The 24,747-nt window shown below is 34.0% G+C and overlaps 1 protein-coding gene across 2 annotated transcripts in view; it reads right to left on the bottom strand.

Annotated features, from left to right (window-relative positions):
- Positions 1-24,747, bottom strand: part of LOC111054145 (stathmin) — a 63,584-nt gene that overhangs the window by 9,870 nt on the left and 28,967 nt on the right. The window contains exons 1-6 of one of the 2 annotated variants that reach the window (XM_022341115.2): positions 16,759-16,923; positions 11,941-12,033; positions 6,267-6,436; positions 5,412-5,603; positions 4,061-4,201; positions 2,826-2,966 (exon numbers count right to left, since the gene is read on the bottom strand). In XM_022341115.2, coding sequence (XP_022196807.1) covers positions 2,826-2,966; positions 4,061-4,201; positions 5,412-5,603; positions 6,267-6,436; positions 11,941-12,033; positions 16,759-16,831 — 810 coding nt within the window. In that variant the 5' untranslated portion in view covers positions 16,832-16,923. Of the gene's footprint in view, positions 1-2,825; positions 2,967-4,060; positions 4,202-5,411; positions 5,604-6,266; positions 6,437-11,940; positions 12,034-16,758; positions 16,924-24,747 lie in introns of those variants that run through there. The other variant, XM_022341116.2, reaches the window with a different exon arrangement.

Here is a 24,747-nt window from a genome sequence, read left to right on the forward strand (position 1 = left end):
TATAGCAAAAACTAGTATTAAAAAGATAGCAGAATGGATAAAGTCAGTGAATAATATCTCGCAATTCATTCACACATAATGCACTAGTAAATGCCACCTTCACTTAATTATCCTATATTTCTTTTATTGCAGTTACCTTTTTATTTTTCTTCCAAACCTCAAATATATTTTATATATTCATTTTCTCAGATTCATTCTCTATCTTCTTACTCTGTGATTAAGAAGTAATTACAGTAGTTATTCAATTCAAATTTATTTCGCCACAACAAAATTAATATCGATACTCGCTGCCAGCACTCAAATTTCGGTTTTGCAGGCAGCGCCAAACATGTTATTTTGTTTTTGACAAAGTTGTTTTTCGTGTATATTTAAATATTAATCAATATGTTTTTTAACTTTGTATTGAGTATTATTATTTTTGTTGTGGCGAAATAAAATTTGAATTGAATAACTACTGTAATAGATGAATACTGTATTAGGACAGATCCTAATAATTACAGGGGAATCACTCTGTTGGACGACTGTACGTATAAAATTCTTTCCACAATAATCTTGAATAGATCAAAAGGTGTATTGGAACCTCAACTAGGGGAATATCAGGAAGGATTCAGGCCGTACAGAAGTTGTGCGGACCCGATTCTAGCTTTGAAGTTGATAATATTGAGAACTTTAAAATCAATAATAAACAGCTCTTTATAACATTTATTGATTTCAAGAAGGCGTATGATTGCATTCACAGACCAACTTTGTTGAAGATTCTTGAGTATTATGGTCTACATTCAAAGTTGATAAAGATGATAGGATTGAATTTGACAAACACACAGTCAAAAGTTGAATTCAGAGGAGAGCTTTCTGAACCTTTCCCAATAAAGACTGTACTGAGACAAGGAGATGGTCTACATCCAAAGTTGATAAAGATGATAGGTTTGACTTTGACAAACACACAGTCAAAAGTTAAATTCAGAGGAGAGCTTTCTGAACCTTTCTCAATAAAGACTGTACTGAGACAAGGAGATGGTCTACATCCAAAGTTGATAAAGATGATAGGATTGACTTTGACAAACACACAGTCAAAAGTTAAATTCAGAGGAGAGCTTTCTGAACCTTTCCCAATAAAGACTGTATTGAGACAAGGAGATGGGCTTTCCCCGCTTCTATTCAATATTGCACTGGACTATATAATAAAAATTTGGCAAGTAGAAAACCCAGTGAGTACTAAGATAGGAGTAGGTCGAGACGCAATAAAGTGCAATATACTGGGATTTGCAGATGATCTGGCCGTATTGTCGGTGAATATGAGAGAAGTTAGATCACAGATTGAGAGTCTTGAACGAATTTCACAGAAGATTGGTTTGAACATATCGTATGAGAAAACTGAAATTATGGCAATAGATCCTCACTGTGTGAACAAGGTCAAAATTAATAATAAAGAATTAAAAGTGGTTGATCATTTCAAGTACTTGGGAGAAATTATTCACTGAAGATTGAAAGAGAACCGGACATGGCAGAACCGAATAATGAAAATGAAGAGAGCCCAACATTTGAATTGGAATATTTACAATAAAAAATGTCTCTCTATAAAATAGAAAAATTGCCACTATAATAGTGTAGTCCGTCCGGATGCGCTTTATGCGTGTGAAACTCTCTTTCAAATCAGAAATGAGAACAAGAAAGATCAGGTGAGCGAAACAGAGAGACGGTCCATAAGAACCATCATAAATAAAAGTTATCAAAAGAATGGTGTCTGGAGATTTGCAACCAATGAGACAGTCTATAAGGAAGTGGAGCCCATCCTCAGTATAATGAAAAAAACAAAGAATTTCTCATTTTTTCCATGTTCTGCGAATGCCTGAGAATCGATTTCTGAAACAGCTTGTATGTAATGCGTAATTTAAAAAAGAGAAAATGTGGCAAGTATGTTGATGAACTAAAACAGGATCTTCAAGGAATAGGCTTGGAAGTTAAGGATGCCATTGATAAAGTGAAAATAAACCTTTTACTTGAAATGCACATATATTCAATTTGCCAAAAATGCACAGGGAGATTGTAATCACTGATGCAGAAAGACGACAACGATCTGAGAGAATGAAGAAATATTGGGCTGATCGAAAAACCAGACAGCTTCAGAACCAATGACGTTTTTAGTTGATTGACTTAAGTGGTCCTATGTGGCCAAAAAAGACGAAAGAAAGATAGATACTGTTATTCATTTTTAAATAACTGGTATTTTAAAATAACAGTAGATGCATTTTCATGTTCATCTTTTTTTTTTTAATGTGGTGCTGTCATGATTCCAAGACACACAGAAATTCCACATTATTTAAAAACTTTTCGAAGAATTAATTTTATTTGCCTTTTCAAATTAATGTTTTTCTTGATTTTCAAGTATGTGGTTGTTTTTAATGTTATGATTTTCTTACAATAATTATTATTGAGTATAGTTTTAAGTAGAAATACATGCATGAAACTTATGAAGAATTAGCTTTTCAAGTTTCAAGAGGATTTTCAAGTTTGTGGTTGTTTTTAATGTTATGATTTTCTTACAATAATTATTATTGAGTATAGTTTCAAGTAGAAATACATGCATAAAACTTATGAAGAATTAGCTTACTCTTATTTACCCAGTTTCTTCTTAAAATAAAAAATCCTGTTTATTTTCAAATTTTGAGTAATATTTGAAAAATAATAATCAAGTCATTGAAAAAAAATGCATTATAACTAAGACTACTATGCCATCCATACAATCACAATATCATACAATGACAATAATAATGTATTCAGGGGTATAACATCAATACCCGAGTATTTTACATCACTATGCATACCTGAGACTTGAGTTTTTCACGTTGTTCGATTTCGAGTTGGGTGCGACGGGTGCTCGCCAAATGCAGTTTGTTTTGGATTTGTGTTTCCAAAGCCTGCACTTTTTCCTGTTGACTTGCTTTTACTTTCTTGACCAGATCAACCTGAGTGCACAGCAGCCAATCACAAGTGCCAAATGAAAAATAAAAAGCCGTGCAATATTAAAATCTACTGAAAAATCAGCATTCACAAAAAATGAATAAAAGAAAGCTATTATATCTACTCATAATATAATTATCTACTCAACAAAAATTTAGATTGCAAAACAAGCTACAAAACTAATAGTCGTAGAATTAGTTATGGGTAGTAATATCACAATATTTGAATTTAAAATTCATTTAGAAATATTTGATATTATATCGAATAGAAATTAATGTTTAAAATACAAATAACAAGCGATGGCATTAGAAACTACTCATTATTCAAAGTTCGTTTACAGGTTGCTTAAGATTTTTTTCATCATGAATAATTTTCACAAAATTCAAGTTTATGAGCATTGTGGGAAGAGTTGGATAATTAGAAAGATTTTTACAAAAAACACAAAGCTGAATTATAATATTCGTAATGGTTCTATTGTTGAGAATCGTTCTGTGAAAAGCAGATAAATGGTATTAACCACCAAATAAATGGTCACTTATCCGTTGGTTCTGAACTCATTCAAACTATGAATTGAATAAGGATAATGATAAAAGCAATTAATTGAAAAATGATAAATTCCATAACAATGCGCTATTGGAAAGCGAATTGCACATTCCATGAATTCTTGTAAGCACTTGTCTTCGGTAAGTCATAAAACATTCTACAGTAAAGCATGTACGAAATCTATCTAGATTACAAAGATAATAAATAATATTATGTATCATTGTATTAGTTTGAAAGATATGCATTCATGCTAATATTGAACAATAATAAAATAATACTTGAATTCTGAGATATTGTCTAACTACAGATTTAAAAAATCAAAATACTGGTTTCGGTTGTTACACCATTATCAATCTCTGGTTTGCCAGTATCTCAATTTTTAATCAATCTGTGATTTTACAACATTTGTGAAGTTTGTACTTCAATTTAAAATATAATTGAAAATATTATATTATGCTTTCATAATTCAACTGTTTTTTGAACGATTTCATCCAATTTTGAGAATAGTTTCGTGGCGATGAAGATTTTGATTTGGAATGATGCATTGATAACTTACATGATCCTTGATTCTTTCAACCATTTTCTTCATGTTTTCGTCTCGTTGAGCCGCTGCAGTCTTCATTTTCTCTTTGACAGCCATCTCGATCTCGAGCGTTTGCTGTTCAAGGGATTGTCTAGTCTTTTCCACTCCTTCCAACTGAAGCAATTACGTGCAAAAATCAAACAAAAGCTTGTGCAAAATAAAAAAGGTTAAATTAAAATCGAATGCTTGAATGAAATGAATCCATACTTACGTCTTTGAAGATGAAAACAATAGTGATGATGTATATTAAGGCTGAATGGAGACACAGTTGCAAAAATACTAAGAATGGATGACTAAAAACTGTAATAGAGCAGAATCAGTAATTGAAAACTTCTACTAATATCTTACCTTTATGTCATTGGAATAGTTTCGTTCTATGTTAAGACGATGGATGGCTAGATTATTTCTGGAATATCTAAATCCAGATTTCAGAATAGACCAACAATTTGTGGAATATGTACTGAGCGATCATCAAAATTTGAGCAACTTCTCTTACAAGAATTCACTCTAACAGATCTATTCAACTCTCTTGCTTTATTTGCCGGCCAGGATAGCCGAGTCGACTAAGGCGTTGCACCTGGTCGCGGGTTCGAATTCCGCAGAATCACATCGAATAGGCATGGACATTTGAACATCTCATCAAATCACTCTCGCACTTCCCAATACCGACGCACAATAAAAACGCTCATGTGGGTATCATCCGCAATAAATACAAAGAAAAAATTGTGAAAATGAACAAAATAGTGCAACATTTCTTTCTAGAATAATTATGAGCGTATGGTATTTCAGAGATTGATTTTGTATGAATGGTGTACGGACCGAAATAAGAGTAAAGATAGTACAGATTTAGCGGATGAAGAAGACATGTGGTACAAAACGGATTGCATGGGAAAGAGCCCCACTCTATCACCTCATGACATTCTAATGACTGAACTATGTATATCAGATATCAGGTGAATAGTCTGTCCTCGTTTTATAAAGTTCTAAAAAAATATTTTGTAAATTATTCAATTTCTCAATTCAATTCCAAATAATAAATTTCCTATCAAAAAATATAATAAATTAAGATCTACTTTCTAAAGTTGAGCAATTAAATTTAAACAAACCTAGATTTCTATACTTAGCAGGGAATATCAATAAAAAAAATGTTATAAAACATTATTAGAGAATCTATTGGGAGTTGATGGATCTTCAAAGGGAACTATCATGAGAACCAGTGTATTGGTTACCGAAGTACGAGATTGTTGTGAAATGTGCAGTTCACAAGATGGAAGGTTGTAAGTAATGGAACAATATCAGAATTCTGACGACAACAAATGCTTACATGATCCTTAAGCTTGGACTTGAGGTCAGTAATGTACGCTTCTCGTTTCTCTATGTGAGTTTCCATTTTTTGGTCGAGAGCTTCCTTGGTCTGGTTGATGAACACATTGGTTTGCTCATCCTTTTTCTTGGAGGCCTCTTCAATTTTCGACAGCTTAGCAGCCAACGTAGCCATTTTGTTTGCTTCGAGAGACTGAAAAAGATAATTATATATTCAATAAAAGGAAAAGTTTGAATTAATGAGAAAATAAACCATTATTGGATTATTAAAATAGTTAACATTTTACTGAGCATGGATCCCACGTGGGCTTAAGCTGAGCATAGATAATGGGATAAGATGAATGAAACTGGAGTTCAGATGGGTTTTAGAACAACCGAGGAGTGATTTCGTGCATGCTCCCAGTTGAATTATGTCTAGTCATAATATACAAAAGATGCACCTCCACAGCATTTCTCGACATTTCACTAGCCATCTCATCAATAGAACACCTTCTACTGTTCATATTTGGAATGTCGATGAAATCTCGCTATATTGACAAATGAAAATACTGTAACAAAACTAATGTAATTTCAATATTTTACTATTTCGTAAAGTACATTAAATGTAAATTTTGATAATTTGAAGAAACATACTCAAAAAGGAGGCACAACAACAAATTCATGACATTTCAATTGAAAATTATACAAAAAATTTGCTTCCATGAGCAGTTATTAATCAACAGTAATATGTAACCAGCAGTTCAAAACTAGAATAACATAGAATTTCAAGATATTATTAATCTTCATTATCAGAAGTTTGTTCTTATCGTTATCTAAATGCTGTGGCAGGTGCCAAAAGTTGAGCAACATTGTTTACCAATCTCCTTTCTTGTGCAGCCTTGAGCTTTTCCTCGATTTCCTCGGCGGACAGCGATGTGTTGACCGGCGACTTGGCGCGCTTCGGCGGAGGCGTGGCTGTCGAGTTGGCCAGGATCACGTCGTACTTCAAGCCGCCTTTCGACTTCTCCTGGCATCTGATTTCAGTCGCTGCAAAACAACACAACATCAACATTAAATAATTCATTGTTACACATCAAATAACAACGACAGAGCTTATGATAATGGAGCGAAACATTTACTAATGAAATATTTTATAAAATAGAATGCCATTAAATGAAGAATATAAGTTAATAAAGGAGGTCCCCTGCAATGTTCAGAAATCTGATCGCAGTGACCGAGCAAAAACAAATTCAATGTAGGTAGATTTTTAAGAATTCAACAATTTACACGAAAATCTTCTACTATAAAATAATTGTGTAAAATAAGTTGAGACTTGGCCCTCCATCCCAGGAAATTACAGGGTTGCCAAATCGTGTAAAATTGCAACTTTCCCAAATTTCCAATTCAACGTCAGAATTGAATGTAGAATATCATACCCGATATCCTAGTAGTGCTAAAAAAATTTCAGGGTTGAAGGATCAAAAGGAAATTTAACTTTTATGATAAAATTGGAAGCATCGCGAAAATTTGTTTTTCTTTTGAATATCACTTCTGTCAGAATCATGGGGCGTCGTAATGCGTAATAATTTTATATCAAATTAACGGGGAGAATGTCTCCTTTCTATTAATGTCTGGATAATTTTTATCCGACCTATAGTTATTTTTTAATTAATGTTTATGTTCGTCAATGTCGAGACATTTCGAGCAGGAAACATGAAATTTTCGACATGCTAGAAACTTTTTTGTTTCAAAAGATAAGTAGGTAGTGAAAGCGAGAAAGTTTCTCAGAAATAATTGAAATTATTTTTACAATTATTGTCAAACGTACTCGGAACAACGTATTTTGGCCTCTCAGGAGTTTCAAAGTCAAGGATAGCGGCTGAATGGTATGCCACCATTTAAGCTATCAATAGCTGGGATCAACAAAAACAAAATACAGAACGACTGAAAAATTCAGCAACTGGAAGCCACATGATTATAAAATAGTGAAAATGACAACCCCGCCTCGAATAATCCAAGCAGTGTTTCATTACAGCCTTTCTAGAGGAATGAGCTACTTACGTTTGAGATAATTCAGTCAAATACCTCGTAAATTTCCAGCTTTTAGCATACAATTTGGTACACCACAATGCATACCATGCAGCCGCTCTCCGAACTTTGAAATTCCTTGGAGACCAAAATAGGATCTTCCGACTACTTTTGATAATTGAAAAAAATATTATTTCTGAGAAACTTTCTCGCTTTCAGCACCCACTTATCTTTTGAAACAAAAAAGTTTTCACCATGTCGAAAATTTAATGTTTTCGGCTTGAAATGTTTCGACATTGACGAACATGAACATTAATTAAAAAATAACTATAGGTCGGATAAGAATTATCCAGGCACCAATAGTAAGAAGACATTGAAATTGAAATTTTTACAAATATTTTTACAATGCAATTATTATAAATAAACAGTATCATGATGGAAAAAAAGAAAAGAACTTCAGTAGCTTAACAGCTGTGGTTGAAGTTCTACACTATTACACTATTGTACATAATAATATGAACGAGACAGTCACTTGATTTTGATAACTAAAATAAAAGAATAAGTCTTTGTCAATTTCACACAAACAGAAATAGAGCAATATTAAAAAAACAAAAGAGAAATAATAATAAAACCTGAAAAAACAAATAAAATATAATTTCCTGAAGTACCTAAACATCTTTACAGTAAATATATAACATAAAAAGAATAAAAAAATGAATAAATAAATAAACCTCTGTCACCAGTCAAACAAATTGAGTCTAAAAAGTCAAATTGAGCATCAGTAAAGTGACAAATAAAGGCAAAAGTTAAATTTAGTACAAAATTGTTTAAAATACTACAAGGCAATACTGAAGGAAAAATAATATTAATTCAATAAAACCTATTTATGCGGGAAAAAATGAAGAAAGTCTAAGTAAAATCAAAAACAGTGAAAAGCGTCTTGAAATGATTGGAAAAAAGAGCAACGAGAACATTCTCCCCGTTAATTTGATATAAAATTATTACCCCATGATTCTGAGAGAAGTGATATTCAAAAGAAAAACAAATTTTTGCGATGCTTCCAATTTATCATAAAAGTTAAATTTCCTTTTAATCCTTCAAACCTGGATATTTTCTAACACTACTAGGATATTGGGTATGATATTCTACATCCAATTTTGACGTTGAATTGGAAATTTGAGAAAGTTGCAATTTTACACGAATTGGTAACCCTGTAATTTCTTCGGATGGAGGGCCAAGTCTCAACTTATTTTACACAAACTATAAATACATTCAATAAAAACTCAACAGAATTAATAAATGTTAAACAATGCTGTAACAAATATGTAAGAGCTAATAAAATAATAAACAGTAAAACATTTTTGAGAAATGTTGAGAATTTGAATGTGAATTTTAAAATTTTTCTTCATAGACCTGTTTGAACTTGACCTGTTTCAACTCACAACCGAGTGAAATACCTAAGTATCTCAATTCTTTCAACATATATTATATTTATTTATTTATTTCATTGAAATACAAGCACAAATCATATACAATGATGTATCATGATAATGATGTGAAATATGTGTTCTATTTTGCAAGTATCACCCAGAAAGAGCAATCACATATCATTACATCAATAGAGGTATGGAAGAGTGAAATTGATTCTCAGAATAATCTTGAGAAATAACTTTCTTCAATCTATAATTATGTGACTGCTCATCAATAATAGTCACTGCTGCATCGTTTGAGGACGAGTATGAATGACGCCCTTGCTCTACATCTACAGTCTACTGCATGTGTAATGTCATAGCCACCTCTAATACAAGGCCCCGGCCTACGATATTGCAACGTCGCAGTGTAGGCCTAGAATCTAATACATGATTGGTGAGAAAGATTAAAAAAAATACCAGCTGATCTTTTTCACCAATCATGTATTAGATTCTAGGCCTACACTGCGACGTTGCAATATCGTAGGCCGGGGCCTTCTATTAGAGGTGGCTATGGTAATGTGCATTGATCATTATCGGTCCACTCTGACCACCTCAAGGTAGAGCTGGCTGTGTTTGCCAACCAAGCCAACTATCGATTTCAGATATTATATGCTGCTGTGCTGCAGTCCTCACTCCTCACACAAAAGGGTGACACGCAAGCCCACACATATATTATAATATGATAAATCACATTATTTCTACTCTGCTTCTATTGTTTGTGTTATTTACCTATACACCATTAACCACATCACATTTGAGAAACTTCATGGTCAATTTTGTTAAATTATTCACTTTTCCTAATAAACTATGATAGATGAGAAGTGGAGTATTTTTATAGTTGATGATTCAGATGAATAACCGGTTAATATTATAAAAATGACGTTTTCACATCAATCGACCAAGCCAGATTAGTGTAACACACATTCTGATGGAGGTAACTGGAAACGTCAATATTGACAACTAGAGTATAACAGTTTCCTGTTATTAAAAAGTATTATTCTAGTACATATACTCTATTTTTTGACTAATTCGAAAAATGTCATTATAACTGTTTCCTCCACCTCAGAAATGCATCTCTCAAACGGTGTTTGATTGAGCGATACGTAACAATGTATAATTCAATTTCAAACAATATCGCTCAGTTATTCAACTCTTACAATATATGGATGCTCCATTCCATTCATCATTTGCTAAGTTATAAATCACTCTCTAATATGATTTGGATGTAGAATTGTAAGAGAACTATGAAATTCTGCTAGTCAGGTCCTTTGAGCTTTGAAGTCCATTTCCAACGTCCCCTTCCACGTAGATTCGAAGTCCTTGAGCCAAGAAAATTGGTCTTCATTACTGATACCAGAATAAGGGCGATATCTTTGGGGTAAACATAGCTAGGGACGGAAAGCATGCACCAACTGGAGGAAAACTATGTTTGCTCGGCAATAAACAAGTGGACAGACGCACATGAATCGATAAAACAGTCAAAAGTAGCAGAGGCGTCTAGAGAACATAAAATTTTCTCAACCCTGCACCACCACACCAGCAGCTGGCGAAGGTTGGGGGAGAGGAAAGTAGTCAATGAGTCAACGGGGGAGTTAATAGCAAGCCGACCTCCACCGATAAGTTTCCTCTTTTCCGGAAGAGGCAATTGCTCGATTAGAGAGAGGCTGGTTTTTCACTTCTTCGATATAGTCAGATGTAGTTTGTTCTAAATAGTGTATTTGGTTTCTTAATATATAATATTCTATTATTAAATTTATTTAATATTTTATTGATTGACACTTCTATATGTTAAATATTTGCAGGGTTGCTGTTTCGAACTCATCCTCACCATAACCCTAACCCCCTCACTCCTCCCGCCCAACCCCCTAATCTATTGGACTAGAGACTGTTTCGAATGGATAAACTTTCCATCATTTCCTCAACGGAAAATCGCCAAACCACTTTAGTCTAGAAGGGGGTAGGTTTGAAGCTGCCCCAATGCCTACATACCGGCTGGCAGTGGAAGGACAGAGAGGCAAGTGGTCGATGAGTCACCACAGCCGGCGGTCTCAGACACTGATTGCATCATAGGAGGCGGCGGCACTTTCAACTGTCAGCATTGATGTTATTAATATGCTGACAGTTTGAAGTGAGTCTATGGTAGACCTAGGTCTGCCGCCGTTGTTACGACCCTATCGACCTCAAGTTGGCGGCGCCTGTCCGTCTCCAAAAATGACGTGACCACTCTAATAAACTGCCGACCATTTAGACCGGCGACAATGCATTTATATCAAGTCTCATTACTACATTATCAATGCAGTTGTTATTATCGTACATATGAATTTGGCTCAGTTTAACGTATAACGTATTAGTTAACGTATGTTAGTAATTATTTTTCAATATTACCAGCCAATTGAGATTCTAGAAAAAGCTTCTATAACAAATAATACACATTTATAGCTCAATAGTTTGTTCTATATTATTGGTGTATTTTGGAATTCTGATAGCCTTCGGATACAAACATTGAAAAAGAACATTTTGTATCCACAGTAAACTATCATCATATACACAATTGGTATAGTTAAATATCCAGAGCAAATTGAGATATAAAATGAAATGTTGTAATCTCAATACAATTTACTTTCAGCAACATTCAGGAAATTCTAGTCTATTCAATACTCAGCAGAGTACAGATATCGAACACTTACTTAAATTATTGCATTTAACCTCTTGAATAGTAGGATCAGTATGACAAAATTATCATACTTTCGAAAGTCGAAATTTCCTCATTTAAATGTAGAGCAAGACTTGAATTTACACCTATCATTATAACCTATAATACAAATAGTCATAACAAGATAAAAAATTCTAACTGCATAAAATCCTACATAATGAGCTTATTATTTGACATTTTCTTTGTGATTTAGTACTAGGACATTAAAAATGTCCGAATTCTATAGTAATGAGCAAGTCCTATTTTTGAAACATTTGAATTGGCCGCCAATATAACAATGAACAACTCTATACACAAGTACAATACCAACAACAATGAACAAAAATATACCAACTTACCAATGAACTTGACCTTCTTGGGCTGTTTCGTTTTGACCTTGTTCTTTGGTTTCTTCATGGGCACATTGGCCATATTGGAGGGGCGTCGATTCGCTACAAATGGGACAAACCATGGAAGTGAAAAGGAAAACATAGGGAGAGAAGAGGAGCGTTGACGTAAAAACCCGCACCAGGCTTCACTTGCTCTTACTTCCATTAGTACACCATTAATACACCTACTCCTTAGTAGCTACTCTTGATGATATCAAATGATCATTTCAAATACAAGTTAATCCTAATCTACACCAGTTATTTATTTCCTGATTTAGATAGTGCTTTATAGCTGCTTATAATTCTAAGTAATATTTGTAATTGTTATAAAGGGTAGGAATGTTTATTATAATTCAAATGAACAAATTTCAAAATACTATTTATCACATTGAAATGTAGAATTCAAAGATTACTCGTGAGGAATGGGTCAACAAATTATTATTAATATTGTGATCTCTACAGTTGAGATGAAAATCAAGATAAAGCTATCGAAAAGTCAGATTCCACAAGTGATTTTCAATCAGCGACTGATAATAATCCACTCAACAAATTTTTCACGAGTGACCTTGATTGTGAAGTGGAGGAAATTAAAATAAACAAGAATCTACAACTTGAAACGTTCATACCGATCCAATTAAACAAAGACCCTATACATTGAACGATCTCATGAAAAATTTATACGAGATAAAAAAGTAATTGCTTCAAGAGTCCCCCCCTTCCATCAGTTCTGCAGCTTCATTTGCAAACAAAGATAAATAAACGATGGCGTTTTGTGCCATTTGCAAAGGAGAGAGGTTAGCCAACTCCAGGCAAAAGAATAAAGAAGTGAAGTAGTTGAAGGGAGGGGGAGGGGGTACAAGTGAAGGCAATTAGTGACTGCAGTTGAATAAACGAGGAAAGGAAACCCCGAGACGACGACCTTCGTCATCGCTTTTCCACTTCCATACTCGTTGAAAGAGAGGGATGAAGAGAGAATGATTTAGTTCTTCAATGGGAGAGGCAGATAAACAAAGAAGACATGAGTGAGAGTGAGGACAAGTCAGGGTGAAGAAGACAAGATGAGGCTCTTGAACGAATGAGATTCCGGTTCGCCTCATTCCATTCCATTCGATTGCAGGCACAGAGAAGCAAGATCTAGCGTGATTCACTTTCAACTGCCAGCATGCCTTATGAATAACATCAATGCTTCTCGTTCATCCAATGCTCAAAGTTCCAAGAACAATAAAACTGCCTCAGCTCACCCTCCAGCCGAAAATTAGAACGGCTCCTATTAAAATTTAATTCAACTAAAACAAAAATGCCTAGTCGCACAGCAAATTACACGAAAAGTTTGGTTTAATGGGCGAAGTGATAGCCCTACAAGCGATTCCACCGCTTAAAACTTAACAAATGTTGAACTTTGATCCGGTCTATGGCTGAACGCTGATTGTCACTACTTTTTAGGCTTTACCCATTTGAAATTGAGGCAATTTGTACTTAAAGCAATGTTTCCAGCCTAGAAATTAAACTATTCTGAAGAATTGAAAGATTCTAATCGAGAGAGAAAAAGACTATGAATATTTCCAGCTTAGGAATTTAACGTTTGTTTCCTTTCTGATACCTTGATAATTTTCCCAACATCGAGGACAGAAGCTGCTTTTTAACTTCGACTTTTCGACATTCAGTATGATGATGGAAATTGAAATGTGTCGTAATCTAAAGGATAATAAGGACCAACGATTAATCTACACATTTGATCTTGATCAACGACTGACAAGAACATATTCGTTCATGATTAACACAAAAAGTACTCCAAAAAAGTATAAAAAATTATTTTTTGAAAAAGAACCTATACAAAGTATTACAGGTGGTAAAGTGTAACAATTACAATACTAATAAAATAAGTTATAGTTACTCTTTAAATGATTCTGTCTCTGTTAACTTCCCAACTTGGTAAAGATTTAGTAACATATCTAACCTAGAAACCAAGTTTGAAACCAGTTTTTCTTATCACGCCAAAAAAATTCAAGTCAACGTGGATTTTTTTCAAATTAAGGATAAAAATTTAAATTTCACTGCAGATATTAATACAGATATGAACAGGTTGACAGCATCTGTTCAAATCGCAGTAGATTAATTTCACTGCGACATGGTTGATTCGACGCCACAACACAAATCATCAATATGCAGAGATGTGTGGCGGGTTTGTGGCATTTGGTTTATTGCCTATCCCTATCCTATTCAAATGACAGCAGGTAATCCCCACACAGCTGCAGAGCCGAGAGAAGTGAGGACAATATGAAAATGCGCCAATTCCAATCCCCCTGTTTGCCATGCGAGTCTGTTAACAATTCATAACATTCCACGTGCTCGCAGCCTATGCCTGTGTAATTATTCAGTTCCAAACAGAAATAAAACTTGCAATTTGAATGCGATCCGAAATTTGAGAGATGTAGGCTCAATACGTGTACGTTGATGAGTTCATGTAGCCTGTGAATATAAACATATCGATGTGATAGTACGAAACTGGTTCGGTTGAATTAAAATGGCAAATCATCAATACGGTACTCGTACTATAGATGAAATAGTGATCGACTACCCTCAATACGGCATTGCGCATTGGTATAAAAGAGACAGAAGGTGTAAAAAGAGCAGGTAAAATCCATTGTGAAAGATGATGTATAGTTATAGCAATTGATAATGTGACCAAAGTGATCGTTTTGTGGTAAGAATGGAATTTAATGGAACTCTGATAAGAAAGAAGATAAAGGCCACCCCATACCATACCAGTTCCAGTGTAGGAGAGAATGGTGAATCAAATCGAATGAAACGTGTGTTTATTTTCTCCAGGTCATATTGGACAAAAATCCGGAATGTAGGGGATTCATTTCTCCCAAATTTCCGTTTAAAATTAGCGTTCAGTAGGGTCTTGATCCTCTTAAACCCAAGATGTGAAAAGTTATCATGCAACAAATTATTGTACTGATGTGAAGATGATGAGCTAAAATTTAAACCCGATATTGAAGATGATAATAGTGAGATTGATTCCAGACAAAAGATGATCAATTATTTAAATACAGTATATTGAATTCTAGGAGTCGACCTACCAAAGATGATGATGAATTCAATTTCATTTCATCAAGTTAGTCTACTGACCATAAATGATGATAAATTCCAATTTCATAGATTAAGTGAGTCGATCACTACGATAACGCAGAGGAAATAGAACAGTATCACGTGAACCTGTTAAGAGTTGGCAGAAAGTTTCCATTACATAATGAGCATGCATGCAGTGTCACGTTGATGATAAACTATCTGAAGTGAGATTCATTTCATACTGTCAGCATTCATAAATAACCGACCCATTCAACCAATGCTGACTGGTCAAAGTGATTCTTACTATTTGAACAAAAGAAGTTGAGGAATTTTCCACCTACTTCCTCTATACAATATTCACAATCGATAGAAGAAAGTATATTTAGCCGCGACACACCCTCGCCAGCCCCAGAGAAAAACACACGGCCGTTTCCATTGTGATTGCGCTAAACATTATTTCAACCTTGCCATTTCACCGACCTCACCCAACCACATTGGCCACTATTTATAAAAAGGGCCCCCGATAAGTGAATGCATTCCCACTCAATAATCATAATCTATTTTTAGATTGAGCCGGACCTCGTTCGAATCAATCAATGGAGATTTGAAGAGTTTAGATGCATTAGACAATAATCATGGTCTAATTTTAGAATGGGTTGAACTTAGTTTAGATCAATTAAACTAGACGAATATTCTAATCGATATCATGAATCAGATCTACATTAAAAAAAGTGATTATGATCTACTTATAAAACGAGATTTTTGAACAATAAAAATCAATTTGTTATGGATTATTTTTGCATAACAAATTTTACGGTATTGCATTGATTCTACAAGATTAAGTAAGTTTACTACGAATAATATTGAAAAACAGCTATTTCAGTGGTGCAAATCCGTTTATACTGTAATTACATTCCCAAAGTACACCTCATTATCCCTAAATCATTTTCATTTATTTATAGTTTTCATAATAAGTAAAAAAGTTTAAGATTTTTTTATGGTTATGAATAAAATCGATCGATTGAACTCTAATAACACTTTTGAAGCCAAACCCGGCCTTCACATGTCTGCAAATTGGAAGATTTGGTAACTATAACCTAAGAGATCATATTGAAGTGAAAAATGAAACATATAACAATGATAAACCACAATGATATCAATGATAACGACACACAATGATAAACCAAACTTATAAGCCTCTAGAAACGACCTTAGCAGCTTAGTCCATCTCTATAGGCCTACGTATGGGAACAGAATACCATTCAAAACAATACTGTAGTTTGTTGTAACTGGTGATGAACAGCGACTGCTAGATAATTTATCGTAGGTCCCAGAGCCGACCAAAGAATAAACATCAAAACACTGGAACATCATTTCAAAACGTTCACATAATGAAGTGAACGATTTATGATTTCATCAAGACATCCACATCAGAATCATGTATATTCTATTTTCTCCCTGTTCTAAAGGATCAGAAGAAATAATCAATCGAAACATATATCTGTGATATGGTTTGGTTTCTTGTGAGGTAAGACTCCACAAAATTCCGACACAATTGGATCAAGTTTCGTATGTTTCCATATCAGACGTCAACACAGTACCACTATCCTACACATTCTCAAAGAGTTCATAAGATTAAATTTTCTAAAAATTGTCTGCAGTCGGAAGTGAAAAGCAAGTGAAGCGTGGACAAGCGGCGGCACCGTATGCTACCTGCAAAGGCAATCGGCGCCTGACAGGAGCGACAGAAACATTGCAGCACTGATTTGGTCACAAGATCTAGCATGATGGAGTCCTGAGGAGTACTGAGGAGGAGACGCTTCCAAGGAGCAGTCAGGATCAGGAGGAGACACCGGCTTCGCTCGCACAACTGACGCGAAGTAAGTCAGCAGCCGGCAGCCGGCCTAAACCCTCAACACCGCCCATGATCAATACCCTCCTCATCCTCACCCTATCTCGCTCTCACCACGGGTGGCGCCACACGCGTCTCGACGCCCGACGAACCCCCCCCCCCATTCCACCTCTTGCCACACCGGAAAAACCCCATCACACACCACTAGTCAATCAACGGCTCAACCCCACTGGTTGCATGTCATCAGTGTGCTATGTGGTGTTCTTCATTAGTGGCGTCTACTTGTTCCTGAATTGCTAACAATCCCCATCTCCATGTAGATCGTTTCAAGATCAAATCGAATACAAACAAGCATGATCTTCAATTAAGTGGATGTATTGTTGCGAAAAGTTCCATTGTTGTGAATATTGGCATTATTGGTTGCATTTTATAAGTTACAGCTATTCTTTAGTAGCGTTTGCTTGTTTTATTCTGACCATAGATAACCAAAAGGATTACCAATGAATGACCAATAACCAAAATGGACCATGAGATAACATTTTTTTGCCATAATATTAGATGTTTTGAAATATAACAATAAAGCTTATTGACATTGTCCACATTTCATTCTTGCCCAAGCGTGCTTCATTAGTGAAAACTTGCTTTAACTATTGCTGACAGTCACAGTATTGAATCACATGAGCTTGCATTCTGCGGTTGAATGAGAAATTTGAATTGAATTGAGACTTTGAGACTAACAATATAACACAACGTGGTAACACCAGTATTTGGTCGGCTATTAGTTAGTCTCAACTTACTTTATTCAGACTATAGTTTTCATTGGTAAACTTGATAAAATCTGAATGACAATCATAAGTTTGAAAATGAACATGTCTCTTCCTGTTGATTCGATTCTACAATATTACCATAATACTGTAAATGTACAATACAATTAAGACTGTCAAAATGCAATCTAATTTTCTGAAATATAAGTACAGTTGCTCTTCACTGAATAGTTACTAAAGTAGTTACTTTATTTAGTAAAATAGTTACTTGTTACTTCATTAGCTCAAATTTAGTAAACAAGAAATTTTGTCGTTGTTACTACATTAGTTAGCAGCCCAATAACAATTCACTTCAAGTTCAATGGCAATCTTTTCAGTGTATCTTTGAACATTGTGTCGGTCTGTTGGAAGCAAGAATCGGTTAATTTATCATGTGAAATGCGTTTGCTAGAATAAAAGCTTACGGAGACGTCTGATGAATCACGTGATGTTTCCAGACTTGAGACCGTTTTACGCCAGTTAGCTGGCGTCATGGGTCATTCCCCTCTCTGGCGTTCCTTGTTCGTTGTTCGACTTTTCTCGTAATTCCGGCCAATATTGATTTTCTTTCATTGAATAATGTACCGAATCGTGTCTCAACGGAAGTAAATTACTAGGATAGACATCCAATCATTGATGAACTATTCCCAGGGACAGTAGTTGAATGACGATATTTTTCTATGAATTTACTAGGAACACATTAATTTTTCGAGTTTTGAGACAAAAACTATATATTAATGAAAGCTAGAATTAGGAGTGTAATCTGTCATAGGTTGTTTTCAATGGCATAAATCTATTAATTTTGCTAAGGGGTTGTGATAGAGATTTGAAAGAATTTAAGCTTCAAGCTACCTTAATTTTGGAATACCTGAATAAATGTTGATCGGATTAAAAAATATTTATTTCAAACACTTTAATTATGTTTCCGTTTTTCAAGTTTGCTAAATTATTGTGCGTACATTTTTATTGACAATCATAGCTCGAATAAATCTTTAAATGAACAAAAATAACACAATCGATTGCATTGACCCTAAAATGTTCTATTCACATGTCATAGTATTTTTTTTTTGCAAGGGAATAAGGGAGCGTGCAGATGAGAAAATTGAAATTATTCACTCTATGATAACATGGAAATGCTTTCTTGATATCACACGAAAGGTTTTGTGAATGTTGAATATCAATGAGTTATTCCTTTAGCAAGACTCCTTAGTTCATGATCAAATCAACCTCACTCCTTCATTAGAAGCTCGTACACATTCAATGCATGAATCACAAGTTTGACACTACAAGAAGAGTTTGACAACATCACTTTAAAGCGTTCAACGTTAATACAATATGAAGCCTTAAATGCAATGGTAATGTTAAAAAACAACAGATAAAACCAATTCTAGGATCAGTACAAATTAATAAGATTATTGAAATCCTAATAAAATATTTCTGACATGACAGCCCTTCTGAAATACTTGAAAACGTGGAACAGCACCATCGTGCTATATTGATCACATATTCTCTAGATAAAGCTCGCTACAGTGAGCTGCATAAAGCAACAGTAAATGAGAGAAAATACGTTCATCAAAAGAAATTTGAATATAAATTCATTGGGAGGAGAGATGTTGTGTAAAATTTAAAATTACCAATTTCAAAATCTTATAGAACACCAGCAGTAAAGAAATTCCTTCGAAACAGACCAGTATAGTATATTATTGACAGTCCTCAATTCAATGAAATTACATCAAGTGATGTGATTTATTTCGACTGACTTATTGCTAACTCAAAATATCGTATTTATCTCTTCATTTCATCATGTAGCCTAGTTTAAATGAGGGAAAGAACAACATATTAAAAGAATAAACAAAATTATCTTATAAAGTCTGGAAAGTTAACAAGGCATACTACAGCAACTGTACCACAAGCACAGAGGCGTGAAAATTGTATTAATGAAAGGTGAATAAGGATAGTCTAATACGTTCAGCTGAAGAGGAAACTGAGCATCGGGGTGAATGGACAGGAATAAGCCACCACATCAGCCGAGGAAATAAGAGCAAGGCGATAACATGAGATAGAGTTATGCGGAGGGTGATAGGGTGAGAGAGATAGTGACGAATGCCAAGGGGAAACAAGATAATGCAGTTAGCTGGTGCTCGGCTCCCCCGAGGTGAGAGCTGCTGCTGTGGATAGAGAGAGAGAAAGAGAGAGAACGTTAGTTTCAGAGAGAGAGAAAGAGAAAGAAGCTGAGACACGCGCGTGCTCAAGCTGACGCGTTCTGACGCGAGGAGTGGCAAACGTGGTGAAATATGCTAGGACTGTCGTCACCAAGCTCTCCCTAACTCCCCAGCCCCCTCCCTGGACACCCCTACTTCGTGCCTTGGATGCCATAATATAATGAGGCAAATGCTGGCCAGTGTGATAACCATCAGCAGACCTTGCAAAAATGTTCACTCTATACACACCGAATTCCCTAAGTATGTTAGGGTTTGTAATCAACATGAGTAATTTCCATTCAAGGGTATCGTAGGGCTTTGGAGGATTTAAATATGTTAACAAGATGAGTGATTTTCATTGAAGGATAACGAATGGCTTCGTAGAGTTCATACATTATGATCACAACTCATCAACATTAATTAGTAATTATTATGAGTAATTTTCGTGGAAGATGGATTTGGAATTATCATATGATTACAACATGAGTCATTTTGATTGTAAGGTAAAGGATTAAAAAGGGTAGAGAGTAGGAAAGATTCAAAGAGGATCTCAACAGATATCATGAAACAATTTGACTGTGAATTGATAAAGTGATAATTTTATTCATAAACACATCACCAAAATGCAAGTGGTACTTGCTAGAAGAACGACCAGGGACTACGAGTGATTTTCACTTGAGAGCCTCTATCTATCTACTACTATATATAGTTTCATCTGATACGGCACAAATCACTCATCTAATCACTTTTCTTCTTTACAAGGTACGTAACTGAAAATTTTCAAATAGAATAAAACAATAGAATAGAAAATAAGAAGAGAATAGAATAAATAGTTTTACAGTCTAATAAAACTAACACTTTACAATCGAAGCTCAACATAAATCAAGACAATCAACCTCTATTCAAGATAAAAATCAGTCAAACTCTGGCATTTACAAAACTAATAGTTGCTTAAATAGTATAGTGAAATTCCTAGACGAATAGAGAATGGAAGAGCTGATTGATATTCAGACAAGAAGATAAACTTATTTAAAAAGCATTAGTAAGGTGAGAAACAGTTGTGCTCATAAAAATACTCCAGAAGCAACCCCTAAAAATAGCAACCGCATATGTGAGATCATTAGAGCAGAATAAACGATAACAGATTAGAGTAGAATACCAGAATGGCAATTTCATGGAATACATCGATGCGGTTCTTTCAATAATTGGTTCCAAGTTGAAGATAATGGAATCAACGTATAGCTAGCACAGCAATAGCAGCTATACAGATATAGTATACTGTTATAGGAAGCGCACGACGAGAAGGCCCAGGCTGGCATTTGAAACAATGAAAATCAGAGGCCATCTCGTGGTGCTGTACCTATAATAGTAGGCTCCAGACGGTCTGCACGCAAAGCACACCACTTTCTGACATTTGCATAAACCGAAACTGAGGGCGACTATTGTGAGTAAGGGGATACACCACCTGATAAAGCAGGAGAAAGTAAAACTAGGAAATATGGAATTCACTATCGTTCTAATTACTGCAAAAGGGGATATCGATAAGCTTCTTTCAAGTAGTTTCATGTCAGTGAATACCATGCGAAGAAAATACAGTTGGGAAATCTCCTAATATCTTAGACCTAGTGTATTTTATTTATATTGCTGTATTTACAATGTTTGTGGGATTAAGAATGTCGAAAATAATTATTATTGATGAATTTCATTTTGGAAGAAATCGTTAGCGATATTCACTTCATTGAATTTGGGTAATGAAGAAAGTTCATAAAATTACTGGCCTCAAAACTTAGCGATAGTAATTTGAATGACCTGAATATCAGTGGAATTAAATTTTTAGTAGGAGGTACAAAACCGACAAAAGATTTAAAATGTGAAATCGAATGCAAGTAATTATGAGGTGAAATTTCGTTTCGATCAATAAGATATTGATTAAAATGATTGTATTTCAACAGCCAGTATTTGAAATACAGTGGATTATAAATGTGTATATAATATATTTGAAGTAATTATGAGGTGAAATTTCGTTTCGATCAATGAGATATTGATTAAAATGGTTGTATTTCAACATCCAGTATTTGAAATACAGTGGATTATAAATGTATATACTGTACATAGTACATACTTTCTTTTCCTCATTCTATAAATTATATGATTCTGCTTGTAACTCACAAGTATTATTCAATAATTAATGTACATCATAATAACAAATATTTGTATCTTAGAATGCAGCATATAGTGGAGCATATTTCTGTGATTACTTCTATATAATCTCTTTCAAGTTTTTTATATTATATATATATTTTTTTTTTCAATATAGTTTTAGAACTTTAATTAGTAAATGGTAGATAATAGCAAGTGAAAATGAAAGGTTCCTAGTAACGCAACCTGAAAGCTCAATCTCCAAAAAAATACTATAATAAACTTTTGAAATATACCATGATATTGTAATGCAGTAATATATTTGAATTAGCATATTTTGTGGGAGATTTCATCTTGAATACCATGCCTGTTATAGATTCAGCTACAACTTCAAATCCCTGGCAATGTCTGAGTCAACATATGCACATTTTCAACTACTGTACAGTACTTAAATGTTTGGAAGTTGACTTCTATAATTGTTAATTTATTAGAATTACTATGGATGAGATCAGTAAGATTATGTTGAAGAGTATTGGAGCAATGTATATAAAGCAGTGTGGGAAGAATCTGAGTATGAAATTCAAATGAGCTGTCAGAATCGAATGGTTTCCATTTCCACATAGTCCGCTCGATATTGTGGTGTTCCCGAGAATGCTGAGAGTTTTCAAACATTTATTGCATTTTGGAACTTCCTGTAAACTCAGAGAGACAGCCCCAACATCAATAATTCTTCTGATATTACAATGTCATCAACAGATGTCAGCTGGAGATTGGAGAATTCATTATCTTTGTGGAAGACGATTTATTCAAATATGAAATCCAATACCATGAATGAAATTTTAATAAGATTATTTACATCAAATATGAAATTCAATACCATGAATGAAATTTTAATAAGATTATTTACAATGTCAAAGCCATTTGAAAAAGTTATTAAAAAATGGTTACCGTATCGTACATTTATTTACTTACTGGATAAAGTACATATGATTTGGGTCATAAATTTTTTTATAAATTTGGAAGAAAAATAGCACAAGGACTACCTTATTATTTCATCTTTCAATGTTATTACATTAGTGTCATTTGCAGATTAAATAAATAAAATAAATATGGGAAGTTTATGATTATGATCGAAATATAGAAGAATCAAACTGCAATTGTTTTTCAAGTGAATATTTTTTAAAGGAAGAGATATATGTTGACAAGGATTGCTAGAACCATTGATAATACTTTAGTATCCCATTATAGTGTTTGATAGCATTGAAAGATGATTATATCTGTCTATCAAGTTTGTCGAGTAAATTCATAGCATCATCAACTCCTTTATCAAGTTTCCCAAGTAAGTTCATAGCATCATTAAATTCTTTATCAATCCTTACAATAAAAATTTTCCATTTGTCAGAAATTTTGAAACAATAGGAATCATCCGGTTTATAGCAATTGACTATGATCTGATCATGATATATTTTATCACACATCATTTAACAGAAGAGAAAAGAACATCATACAATAAAATCTCTATATATATATATATATATATATATATATATATATATAAGTCTATTACCGTACCGTCGACCGTGGTGACTTTGTCCCACCTCGCGGAAAAATATTCAAATCAGTTAATCTCCGATCTCTGTTATCCGAAATCGATGTTCAACATTGATAGCCGTAGCCCTGATCATTATCGAGGTTCTAAAATCGATATCTTGTCCAATATCGATATATCAGTTGAATTATCGACATAAAACCATACTCCTTGCTTCATCTTGTGATTTCGTAGTCAGAGAACAACGCTTTGGCCTTTTTATTATATTTCAATTGGTGTATATATATATATTATATATATATATATATATATATATTATATATATATATATATATAATATCAATGTAAAGGCTTTTCGACAATAAAATTTTATTTCTTTATTTATCCATAATTGAACTGGTTAGGGTTCTGTTACTATTTAAATACAACGAGGTCACTTTTAGGTTAAACTTGGGGTGACTTTGTCCCAGTGTAAAAATTGTGATATGCAGAATATGATGCAAATACAATTCAAAATATGATAAATATCATGTATTCTACCTAAACAAAATATTCACCTTGCTTGAGAAGAATATGATCTTAATATTCATTTTTAGCCGATTCTGCAGCTGGAGTTAACATGCGTCGACGCTAAAAAAAATCTTTAGACAGCAGAAACTGAAATATTTTTTTCAAAAATAATTTGTGATTTTTTGAATTGTATTTCATTTTCCAACTCTTGAAAATGAATTTTTCCATATATTTTTGCATTTCTCTTGATTTAAAAAAATATATATTTGTTAAAGTGGAGAAAAATATCAACTTTTTATAAAAATCACTCTTCAAACAATGCAGAATACGATAAAAAATATTGCAAGAGATTTCTTGCAACTCAAATATGTATTAATTGCAAGCGGAATAAAATCTCAACTCCCCAAAATTGGGACAAAGTCACCACGGTTTACGGATATATAAAGAGGTTTCATGAAGTTTAGGAGATGACTTATAACATTCTTGCGAGAAGGAATTAGGGTTGTAATGATTTCTGAAGCCTGGGTATCACTGAAAAAACTGAGTCACGTATCCAAGCCGCCGAAATGAGGTTCCTTCGAGCAGTCAAAGGTTACACTAAGTTGGATTACATAAGAAACGAAGTAATAAGAACCGAACTGAATGTAG

This window comes from Nilaparvata lugens, chromosome 3, assembly GCF_014356525.2.
Source record: "Nilaparvata lugens isolate BPH chromosome 3, ASM1435652v1, whole genome shotgun sequence".
NCBI lineage: Eukaryota > Metazoa > Arthropoda > Insecta > Hemiptera > Delphacidae > Nilaparvata > Nilaparvata lugens.